Here is a 12,662-nt window from a genome sequence, read left to right on the forward strand (position 1 = left end):
GCCTAAACCACCACAAACACCATCTAAACTGTCAAAAAATTACGCAAATCATCAATGACTCCTAAATACAGAGCCACCAGTGCCCGCTTAACTTTGCTGTGCCTGTAAAGATCCATCCGTTTCTCGTGTAGCGCAGCGACGCTACGTAAAAACATGATCAACTTTAACCGTCTTCATCTGCGCAGGACGTTTGAACAACATCTCCTCAGAGCTACAGAAGATCTGTGGGAAAAAGTTGTTCTGTTGTTGTGGAGAGACCATCGATGCCAGTGATTGTAGAGTTTAAAACATTGTAGATTAATGATAACTTCTGATACTGTCAATTATTCTGGCCCCTAGTGGTAAAATAACTGATGCATCCATCCATTTGTTTTGTGTAATTATTACGATCTGGAATGATGTCATCAGGATGATTAAAATTAGGTTATTTTAAATTAAATTGATCAAAACTTAATCAATAAACCTGCTCAGATTCAGTAAAGCATTGATCCCTGAGGGGAAATATGGTGACATTAATGCTGTACTCATATATTTTTATATTACATAAATAAAAAGGAGCAGTCAGAAAAATCCATGTCACTACAACTTATATCTACCTTTTAATTGTATATATATATATATATATATATATATATATATATACAATCACAGGAGTTAAAAACTACAATGTTCTGGAAAGAATTTTTAAAAATTTTAAAGAATTAAAGTGGAAAACAGAATTTGGGAAAAAAAAAATTAATGGAATTTGGAAAAAAAAAATAAAACTGATTTTATTGGGCCCTACAAACTGTGCTTTTTATGCTGTTCTGAGAAGTAGTGAAAGTAACTCCTAAAACAAGTATTTAAAAAAAAAATTAGGCTATAAATGGATTTAGGCGATATTGTAATTTTTCATTTCCCCAAAATAGAAAGCTTGATATATATTGAATCTCGATATATCACCCAGCTCTATATAAAACTATTCATAAACTTTTGCATCTGAAGCCTAACTGAACTTAGCCAAGCATTTGTGCTTCACACACAGAAAAAACACCACACACTCCCTGACAACATGCAATATCAAATATTCATTTGGAAACTGGTCCAAAACACTGACAGCTGCAGCCATAGGCCAGTAGAGGGCCTCCGAGAGCTTAAAAATGATTGGATTATTCTGTAATCTGAATTTGTAAAGGCTAAATAAAGGTGTTCTGATTGGCCCTCACTTTATTTTAGCCTTGGGCCACATCTTTGGTAATCTCCCTGTTTTCACCAAATACCCCAGCACAGGGATGGGCAACTTGTAGTGGGTCCCACAAATTCTATGTACATTTGTGTTTTTGTTGACATTTTAGTGTTTTCTGACATCTTGTGTGTTTTGAAATAATTATGTGCATTTTTCTGTTCATTTTGTGTGTTTTTTTTAGTTATTTGTTGTGTTTTTGTTGCCCCTTTGTGGATTTCTTTAGTTATTTGATTATTATTTTATTGTTGTTTTGTCTCTTTTTGGAGTAATTTTTTGCATTGTTCTTGTAGTTTTGTGTGTTGTTTGAGTCATTTTTGTGTTTTTGTTGAAATTTTAGTGTTTTCTGTCATCGTGTCTGTCATCATTTTGTGCATTTTTGTGCTCATTTTGTATGTTTTTCTGTTATTTTGTGTGTTTTCTAAGTCATTTGTTGTGTTTTTGTTGTCATTTTGTATATTTTTTCTTCATTTTGTGTGTTTTAACATTTACTTTGGGGGCCGTACACTAAAATTAGATGGACCGCATTGTGCACACCAGGTCACCAGTTGCCAATGTCTGCTGTCGCAGGTCAAGCTCACAGTCACTTGAATCATTTGTGTTATTGTTAGAAGACTTTGCAGAAGTCCGTGCTCTGACAGAGAAACACCGAATGACCACTGCTGCTGACATTGCCCTTTTCCTGCCTGTTTTGGTGAAACAGCGTCATTCACCTCATTTGTCACAGATACAGACAGAGGAAGATCAGAGGGAGGGAAAATAAAGAAAAACAGGAAAAAAAACCCAACCACAGTCTTTTTCTGGCTACTGTTGTTTTTTGCATTTCACCACACAATGCTCACCAGGACCACAACTGTGTGTGTGTGTGTGTGTGTGTGTGTGTGTGTGTGTGTGTGTGTGTGTGTGTGTGTGCTCTATGATGCACTGGTGCCCTTCCAGGGTTGTACCCGTTCACCAGTTGACCCTTGTGACCCTAAAAAGGAGCAAGTGGGTCAGAAGGTGAGTGAGTTTGCAGGGAGTGTCAACCTACTACATATGTCAAACCAAGCTGAACCTCAACAACAAATAACAAGTTTCTGACTAAAAAAAAGCACAATGTCCCATATACTATTACACTACTGTACAGTTTATAGTGTTTTTTTAACGACCCTCTGAACTCATTTTACTCTTAACCCAAGAACACTATCGATGGGTGATTTTTTCCCGATTAAACGTATTTACAGTATTCTCATGAAGTTGTGTTCGTCAGTGTTTTTGGTTCCGGGGTAGCTTCAGCCTCTTTTCTGATGTTTTAGAAGGAATGTTCTCTTACTCCAAAGCCCACTTTTTACTCCCAGCACACGTTCGTCAATAGTGTTATTGACCCATTATTACTGTCCTATATGTACTGACTGCATCTAAAAAATAAAGTTAAGTAAAAGTGGTCCTGAAATGGCCATGTTTTCTTTAGTCCAGTAGTTGTAAATAAATACCACAAAGTGGTGATTTCCAAGGAAATTCATATGGTGATAAAAAAATATTTTAGTCAAGTTAGTAAAGTGATTTAGTACTTAATCAAAAAATGCCTCAAATGCCCCAGAGATGTGTGGAACAAAGACCAAGTTTAAAGTTCATTTTCATTATTTTTCTGAACATTTTTTGTTCTTACAATCATAATTTTTCAGTTTTTATATTTCTAGTCCACCCGTGGTAGTTTTTTTTTTTTTTTTTCTTTTTCATTTTGTTAAGCATGTCATAGTAATTCAACTCTAATTTGTCATACATTGTCTTATTTTGATCATAATTTCTGTTTATTGGGTTTAATATATCTGGTATAAATCACCCGGCGTTAGTGATGGCGTTACGAGTCATTTTAGCGATAGTGATCGAGGGTAAAAGGGACAGAAACCAAGCTTCCTTTCTTATTTTGAGTCCTGCCCTTAAATGCTCTTAAACGTTCACTACTGTTATTCCTCACCCGAACGCAATTGATTTAGTTCAAACAGAGCTGAAACAGTTTAGTTGTTTTATCGTCTCTTACTGTTTAATTAAGTTTAATTGGTGCTTGGTTGGAGCTTGTTCAAACTCTACATTAAGTCAATGTAGTTGTAAATGTAACTATTTGTATTCATGAATGCATCTGGACCAATGAATTATGGTGAACATTGATGATTTCACAGCTCTACGTGTAAATCTAATCTTCATAAAGAAACTACTTCCTGCAGATTGGAACACCATCTTAAATGCTGTCTTGAGGAATTTCCTCAGAAAGAAAAGGAGTGAAAGACAAAGTTACAAACTTCTGCGACAATCTCTACAACCTTTTCAACTTTCTCTGTTTGCTCCTCTCTCCTCCTTTTCCTTCTCCACCTTTGTCTTCCTCTTCCTCCTCCTCCTCCTCCTCCTCCTCTCCTGGTGGTCCTCCAGCTGCCCGCAGAGGTCAGCGGAAAGACAAACTGACCAATCAGGAGCCAGTGCAACATAAGGTCAGGGTTCGGGGGTCAGTTTGCAGCATGAGCAATGGAAAGTCAAGACCGCCAAGCCACTGGTTTCACTGGGGGAGTGATGTACTCTATGGATGGGGAGTTCTGCTGATATCAGTAGTTAGATTAAATGTAATGACCTAGAAATAGATTGTGTCAGTGGCTGATCATGGAAAACTCTATGTTTCCCAACACAGATGATATACTCCTTTATCTGACTCTACACTCTGGATACGTTTACATGAGAGCTTTAATTCATAATCTTTAAAAGAAATTAAAAATCAACTTGCAAACACTTAATTCTGAATGTAAGAGGCAGTTTTTTTCTGATTTCTGAATTGAATAATTCCTCAATCTTGTATATCAGGGATGTTAAACTCATTTTAATTCAGGTATAAATTATATCTAAATGATAAAGTATATGAGTATATCAGTCCCAGCAGGATCTTCACTTGAAATTTCCCTGATTTCAAGAATTTGGGGAAATTTTGTGTAATAATTTGAAAATGCCGACATGTGATATAACAACTGAAAAAGTGAGCTCTGCAAATATTGTGGATTTTCATTGAGTTTTTGTGTTTGGAGCAGCTGAGATATCTTTAAAACTGCATTAGTTGGTAATTTACATAATTTTTCATGTTTTTTCTATCATTTTTACTTTATATTAAATTAATTAATTAATTAATTAATTCAGGGCTTTCGCCTTTATTGGTCATATATGTTGTCAGATATATGAAATTTGTCCTTTGCATTTTAACCCATCCCTGAGGAGCAGTCGGCCCAGCGTCCCTAACCACTGTTCCACTACTCCCAAGCAGACCTTGAGTTTGACACATGTTGTATACATTTAATTCCGCTTTGCTCGTCCTGTCGTGATGATGTGCTGGTGATGACATAATCCAAGATGGCTGCCCGGACTCCAGCCGAGACTATTTATTTATTAAGAGCCTTAAAAGATATGGATAAAATGAAAATCGTGGATGGACGGAAGCATAAACATGCAGACATTCACACGGACATATTACACACACACTCACATTGGCAAACTAAACAGGCTTCATCAGGACTGGCTTGAGTTCAGGCGGCCATCTTGGATCATGTCATCACCAGTGCATCATCACGACAGGACGAGCATGCGCAGAATGAGCGGAATTAAATTAAAGCAGGATTTAAATGTATACAGGATCAAGGAATTATTCCATTCGGAATTAAAATCAGAATAGGCGTTTACAAGGTCAGTTTAAAGAGGATTTAACTTTTATTCTGAACTAAAGGGGAATTAAAGCTTTCATGTAATTGTGGCCAGTATGGTTTGGTTGAGCTGCTGCTTCAAAACTACAATCAAAATAATTCTTATTATGTGGTCTTCTATGTTGTAGCCAAAAAGAAAAGGTTTGATAGACATAAATACGTTGTGTTTTTTGAAAACATGGATGCCTCCTGACTAACTCAGACACCAACGAAGCAGAGGCCTACAGTGGCCCCTAGTGGCCGGTGGTAAACCCTGCATTTTTTATTGTTGTTTTGTGTCTTTTTCGAGCCATTTCTACATTGCACTTGTAGTTTTGTGTGTTGTTTGAGTCATTTTTGTGTTTTTGTTGACATTTTAGTGTTTTCTGTCATCGTGTGTGTTTTGAAATCATTTTGTGCATTTTTGTGCTCATTTTGTATGTTTTTCTGTTATTTTGTGTGTTTTCTAAGTCATTTGTTGTGTTTTTGTTGACATTTTGTGTGTTTCTTTAGTCATTTGTGATTTTTTTCATATTGTTGTTTTGTATCCTCTTGGAGTCATTTTGTCAATTTTTGTTGTCATTTTGTATATTTTTCTTCATTTTGTGTGCTTTAACATTTACTTTGGGGGCCGTACATTAAAATTAGATCGAGGACCGCATGTGCACACCAGGTCACATAATTAAGTCTGAATTAAAAAAAACATCACGTAACCATGGCCGCTGTGTGAATTTGTTGCCTTTGCAAAGTAAGAGTTAAAACCATATGAAATGAATCTTCCTGATGTGATGGCGTTTCATTTTTAACCACCTGTACAAACGGAGTCTGACCTGCACAAATGTTCCCGCCGCATGTCAGCGGTGTGTGAAATGTATCCGACGAGCATGAGGGGAAGACACAAAGAGTTCACAGTAATGTCTGATGTGCCCCTGCCACGCCCTGACCTACAAAGGTAACACAAGGGCTGAGGGCTACGCACACACACACACACACACACACACACACACACACACACACACACACACACACACACACACACACACACACACACACACACACACAATCCATCATCATGTCCTCCCATCTTTCTATTCCTAGTGTAGAGTTACGGCAGACTGTATCTGTGTGTGTGTGTGTGTGTGTGTGTATGTGTGTGTGTGTGTGTGTGTGTGTGTGTGTGTGTGTGTGTGTGTGTGTGTGTGTGTGTGTGTGTGTGTGTGTCTGTGTGTGTGTGTGTGTGTTCCTTGTGAAGTTGAGATAACTGCTCCATCGCCCCAGGGCTCTCTTTATATGTTCTCCCCTGTCTCCATCTCCAACCCCAACCTCTGCACTTCAGAAACACGACTCGTTCAAAAGAATCAAGTATTTCATTGAGAACAGGGGTGTCAAACTCATTCTAGTTCAGGGGCCAAATACGGAGCAGTTTGATCTCAAGTGGGCCACAGATTTTATGTAGGAAAACAAGTAATTTCAACATTATTTTGCCATATTTTGCACTTCTACATAAAATAATATGTAAGAAACTGAGTATATCCATGAAATAAGTGACAGATATCAGTCCCAACCGGGTCTTCACTTGTGACCAGTTTCTATTTAATAAAGGGAAATATGTCTTAATTTGAGGAAAATTGAAGCACTTTGTAAGAATTTTGAGTTTCTTTCAACTGTTCAACCAGGAAAACTGTGAGCCCCTGCAAATATTGTTGAGTTTAATTTACACAATGATTTGTGTTTTCTCTGACATTTATACTTTCTCCTGCGGGCCCAAATGGATGCTCCAAAGGGTCGGATTTGGGCGCAGGGTCATGAGTTTGACACGTGATTAAGAATAAAGAGATTAAAAATCACTCAGAGAAGATGTGAATTAGCATGTAAGAGCACAGCGGCCATGGCTCGACTGAGCAGAGAACAGCTGATAATAATGTTACACCCTTGGTTTGGATTGGTTTGTATGGAATCGCTTCAAACTGACAGGAAAACCTTGTCCCAGTAGCTGCGTTTTCAAATCTATTACCCGTGGAAATGCGCAACAAAAACTGGTAATGTAAACACCTGAATTTCAAAAAAACACTTAAATAGTTTTTACACTTTCATGAGGAGGTTTCAATATTGAATATATGTATCGCAAAAGCGTTCATCTTCCTGCAGCGAAGTCTCGTGGGATTAGATTTCAAGAGAGTTACGAGGCTCCAAAACAACCTTCAATGGAAACACGTTCAAAGCGCAAATATACTATGACAACATTTAGAAATATTGCTGTTATTTTGCAAAAAACTGTGATGGAAACACAAATTGTATTGATATGATTAATAGCAGTAAAAGTGAACATAAAACGGTGAAGCGAGTCAGTAGCTGCGTCTCCATTACCCTTGGAAATGCACAAAATCAAAATAGCAATATAAAAACTGGTAATGGAAATGCCTGAATTTCGAAAAAAAAGCCAAAAAAAAAAAACACTCAAATATCGAAAAAAAGGTTTTTACGCTTTCATGAGCAGGTTTTTCAGACGAAATATGTACAAAAAAAGCACAATGGAAAACTTTTTTCCACAAACAGGACATGACCTTTTCTATATACATAGTACATACAGTATATAGTTTTTTTAAATAGCTGCAAATTGATTTTTTACTTTAGTAATATTACAAACAATCCCCTCAAAAAAGCCATAAAACAAATGTTGTCTATTCCTTTTCTTTCTGAATTCTTCCACAGTTTCTTTTGATATTTTAATGCAAAATTAAAATAATAAACTCTTCACAAACACTTGCGTGTGGCTGGACTCTTATGTTAGTACTTTCTCCATTTTTTGTCTTTCCTTTTCTGGCTAAAGCTGTCACAGGTGATATGAAAGGTCCCTCCAGATGTTCACCCATATTCTGACCCTTCACTCTCTGTTTATCGTGACTGGGCTGTTATTGTTGCACATACTGGGATCCCGAACTGGCCACAGCTGCAACTTCAGCCAAAACAGTGCTGACGTCGCTGGAGAATTCTACACAAGTTGCAGAAAGGACAATAAAAAGGTCTTTGTGGAGACGAATTTAAAAAAAACATCATGTTCACCTGAACTCATGGAAGTCATCAACGATGGTTTGAACCACTGGGGGCGTCGCTGGTTTCTGGAGGTGTCCAACAGGAAGTGAGGTGTTCTCACAGTAGATGTGATTGGCTTTCGGGTCCCAGGTATAGTTTCCATGCGTGAGGTTGGCCCCGCCTTTCCTGCGTCGAGGCAGAGTCCCGTGAATGGAGATCGGCTGGTAGGGGGCGGCGGGCTTCTCTGATTGGTCGATGCCCAGCCCTGGAGGACGACTAAGGGAAGGAGGAAATGTTGAAACAAATCACTGCAGCACTCCTTAAATATTAAAATAACTTTCTCACATGTCATATGAAACTAGTCTTGTTTTGCTTTACTACACTGCCACCTGTTGGATTGGAGGTTAAACAGCATTCTAAATCTAATCTAAGTGTTAACAGAAAAAAAAAATTGATTTGCTGATATATCACGATATTTCACCGCACGATTATCGCATCGATGCAAAAAATGTCCAAATCGATTTTTTTTAATCATGTGGTTTTTTTTTTGTTTTACAAAAACACATTTAATTGTGCAACATATGCATAGCACGTAAACATCCAGTCACTAGGTGTCAGTGAACGCACCAATTAGTCAGTTTTTTTTTATTGTATTTCATACCATTTTGTACTTGTAAAGATGAAATTTCTAATTATTGATATTGCAATATATCACAACGCAAATCATATTGTTTAGTATTGGGATATACCATATAGTGACATGCAAATTGTGAATAGTATCGTCAGATTTATGACAATGCACACCTCTCTAAGTATAGTATTAAGTATAAGTCAATGTGGACACTTTTGTACAGAGCTAAGGCAATGGTTCCCAACCTTTTTTATCCTGTCTTTCCATATATGAACCATTTTGTTAAACCATGAGTATCTTCTGGTCTTTTTTTTTAGCTGTGGCTTCAAAGACTCACCAGAAAACATTCACAAAATGTTGGACATTTAGCATTAGCCAGAGGTATAAAGAGTACTGATATATCCTACTCTAGTAGCGTCTATTATTATTATTAGTAGTAGTAGAAGATCTATTATTATTATTATTAGTAGTAGAAGATCTATTATTATTATTATTATTATTATTATTATTATTATTATTATTAGTAGTAGTAGTAGTAGTAGTAGTAGTAGTAGAAGATCTATTATTATTATTATTATTATTATTATTATTATTATTATTATTAGTAGTAGTAGAAGTTATGTTACTTGATTGAAATTAAGTACAAGTAAGTTATACATAAAATACTCAAGTATAAGTAAAAAGTAGCTCAACTAAATAGCACTCAAAGTAAAAGTTACTATAGTTACGTTCACCCCCCACGTGTATTTGTGGTAATAAATCTTGCCACATCTCATGTAAAAACTTTAAAAGGAAGAGACCAAATCTTGCACAATTGGAACTTAATATATTTTTCACAAAGGCAATTTTTGAATTTGCTACAATTCTATTTTAAAATAAAATAACACCAATTTAAAATAAAAATAAAAATGTTCAGGCTCTAAATATATCTAAATTTATGAATTCTAAAGCAGTGCCATGCCAAATGTACCATGTGGGTAACAACATAATAGGTAGAAATCACAACGCGAAACACAGAAAGTAGAATATGTTCAATGTCGGACCATGAAATGGAGATTAAAAAAAATAAAAATTAAATCAGTAACGGTTGGGTGTAGAAATGTAACAAATTACTTTAATTCTTTTAAAACATACTTAAGAACAAATAAAATGATTGATGTAGAAAGTAAGTACCCATAAAAGACACTCAATTAAAGTAACGTAAGTGAATGTAATCCATTACATTACATAGTTTGATTTCCTAGACTTGAAAATTAAATTGATAAAGGTTTCAATGCATCACTGGTTAAAGGTGGTCCAACTCACCCAGGTCTGGAGCCCAGGAGGTCCATGGAGGAGGCCAGGGAGTTCTGGAGCCTCCTTGGGCAGGTGCTGCTGTTGCCTGGGGTACTGAGGGGGCTGCTGGGTCTGCCTGGGTGTGCAGTGCCTCCTCCTATAGTGTGATGGGCATGGAGGGACCTGGGCAGACTGGCAAAGCGTCCTTCTGCCATCATCCTCAACTCTGCAAACAAACACACACGCTGGCACTCAGTAGAAGACCAACAGTGACAAAGCAAAAACAGATGCACAGCAGTATGTGGTGCTGAATGTAAATATTGTAAATATATATACTGTCAATATATTTTCAACATTTAGCTCACTTTTCTTTCATTCGACAGCATGTTCTTTATCATTGTTAAAAATCAGTAAACCAAAAAAACACAAAATGTTAAATCTAAATTGGAATGTTAAATGTTAAATCTAAATGTTAAATCTAAATGTTGAATCTAAATCAAAATGTTAAATTCAAATCAAAAAGTTAAATCTAAACCTAAATGTTAAATCGGTCGCCAAGTGTAAAGCCAAATGTAACAAAGTAGCCGGTCAGCAGCTATTGATCGTGAGGCCCCGCCCACACTCTACACACTCCATCCTCCAAGGAAATTTGCATCCTTGGTGTCTTCATCCCTGGCAAAAGTAAGTTGACATAAAGCATGCTGGTACTTTACGTTTGTTAAACTGTGTGAGGGCAGTTGTCCACACAAACCCTCGGCTGATTTCTAAACATTTAGCTTTACACTCGGTGACCGATTTAACATTTATATTTAGATATACCTTTAACATTTAGATTTACATTTAACATTTCAATTTAACATTTAGAATTTATTTTTCACGTGTACACATTTTAAACAATGTTTCTCAAATGGGGGTACGTGTACCCCTAGGGGTACGCGATGGCACTACAGGGGGTACTTGAGAGAGAGAGCAGAAAATTAACAAATTAAAGCATTGGGTTCTATAATTAATTAATAAGTTATAGTTTATTTTTAGTCAAAAATTATAAAAGTTATAGTTATAATTAGTTTATTTTTTGTCAAAAATGTGAATCATACTAAATATTACCAGAAACTTAGAAAATCACAACAAAAACACACAAAACAGAAACATATATTGAATAATAAAAAGAACAGACAAACAACAAAAATAATACATAAAGTGTAGCACGCACTAAGAGAGAAAAATAACGGTACTTATTATAACCGGCAGCAACACACAAAACGACAACAAAGACACACTAAATGACAGAAAAATACACAAGATCATTACAAAACACACAAAAATGACAGAAAATCATGCAAAATTATATAAGAAATGACCAAACGACACTAAAAACACACACAAAAAGATTAATTTAAATAATACCAACAACGGCAACAAAAACACAAAATACAAGAAAAATAGACTAAATTATAATAAGAACATACAAACAACAAAACAAACAAAATGACACCAAAAACACACAGAATGACACAAAATGATGATTGAAATGATCATGATTAGAATGTTCTAATGTTGTAGTCGCACAAGGCAGTACTTGGATTCAGAAAAAAGAGGAAGGTGGTGCTTGAGTCCAAAAAGTTTGAGAACCACAGATTATAGAACATAAGAAAAGTCAGCTAAATGTTCAAAATACGACAGTTATGTAAAAGTATTTGTAGATGAAACCCCACCCAGAAACACTCACGTGGCTCACACATGCTAGTGTTATCTCACACACGCACACACGCAGCCTGGAGCAATATTACACTTTTAGTTACATAATTGCACACATTTGAACACAGCCCAAGAAATCTGACCTCTGAATTTGAGACGAGTAAGTGTGTAATGTATTGTTGCTGTATGTATTCACTCACAGAAAAACAGTGTACGTTGTGTACTGTTGTGTACTGTTGTGTACTTCGGGTCATAACTACAGCTCAGTATTACAGTTACAATTACTCAGTATGATTATCATGTTAGCATAACACTGTTTATCGACCACGTGCAGCAACATGTTGTCCTTGAAATCCATAAAATTGGTAAAAGGTAGTTATTTTAGAAAGATGGATGTGTGACATATTTATAGCCATGTGACTTCTCATAGCCAATCAGCAGGGAGTACGTTAGCCCCTGAAGAATCAAACGGATGTATTTAAAATGGATGTAAAAGTTTTTGAATTTTAATGTATCAAATCAAATATTATTTTTTTTAATTTTATTTCATTTAAAAAAAGTTATTAATTAATAATTTTAACCAGATTTAGTTTGTTTGCTGGTGTCTACAGTCTACTTTAGTGCTTTATATACTCTGGCTAAGATTCTTTACCTTTTTAATTTCTCTCTTGTTGTCTTAAATGTTATGTTATAATCTACAGCTATACAGTACATGAGTTTTGAAAATTGCTTTATACATACAGCTTATTATTAATTATTATTAAAGCATGTTATAAATCCATTTAATTTCCCAAAGCACTTGATGAAGAGTACACATTTAAATATTAATTTCCTGTGTTGCCGTGGTTGTGTAGATGTAAAAGAAGCCAAGAGTTTGTTGGAGCCAGTGTGTGATGGACTATTCTTACACATGATGCAGAGGAAAGGCATCCTATCAAAGGTCCTTAGTGGTTTAGTAACAGCAGCACTAAACATGACAGGCTCTAGACAGTGGCTCTGTGAAGAGGGATGGATGTAAACCAGAGGTGTTGCAATACGATACGTATATCGCGATATTGTAATATATCGCAATATTCTACCCAGTTAATATCAAAATTAAACATAGAGATGA

At 35.9% G+C, this 12,662-nt stretch overlaps 1 protein-coding gene across 2 annotated transcripts in view; it reads right to left on the minus strand.

The window, feature by feature from the left end:
• Window positions 1–12,662, minus strand: part of bcar3 (BCAR3 adaptor protein, NSP family member) — a 100,260-nt gene that overhangs the window by 38,168 nt on the left and 49,430 nt on the right. For both annotated transcript variants that reach the window (XM_028443613.1, XM_028443614.1), the window contains 2 exons: window positions 9,884–10,079; window positions 7,978–8,223 (listed from right to left, as the gene is read on the minus strand). In XM_028443613.1, the coding sequence (XP_028299414.1) occupies window positions 7,978–8,223; window positions 9,884–10,079 (442 nt within the window). The remainder of the gene's footprint in view (window positions 1–7,977; window positions 8,224–9,883; window positions 10,080–12,662) is intronic.

This window comes from Gouania willdenowi, chromosome 4, assembly GCF_900634775.1.
Source record: "Gouania willdenowi chromosome 4, fGouWil2.1, whole genome shotgun sequence".
Lineage (NCBI taxonomy): Eukaryota > Metazoa > Chordata > Actinopteri > Blenniiformes > Gobiesocidae > Gouania > Gouania willdenowi.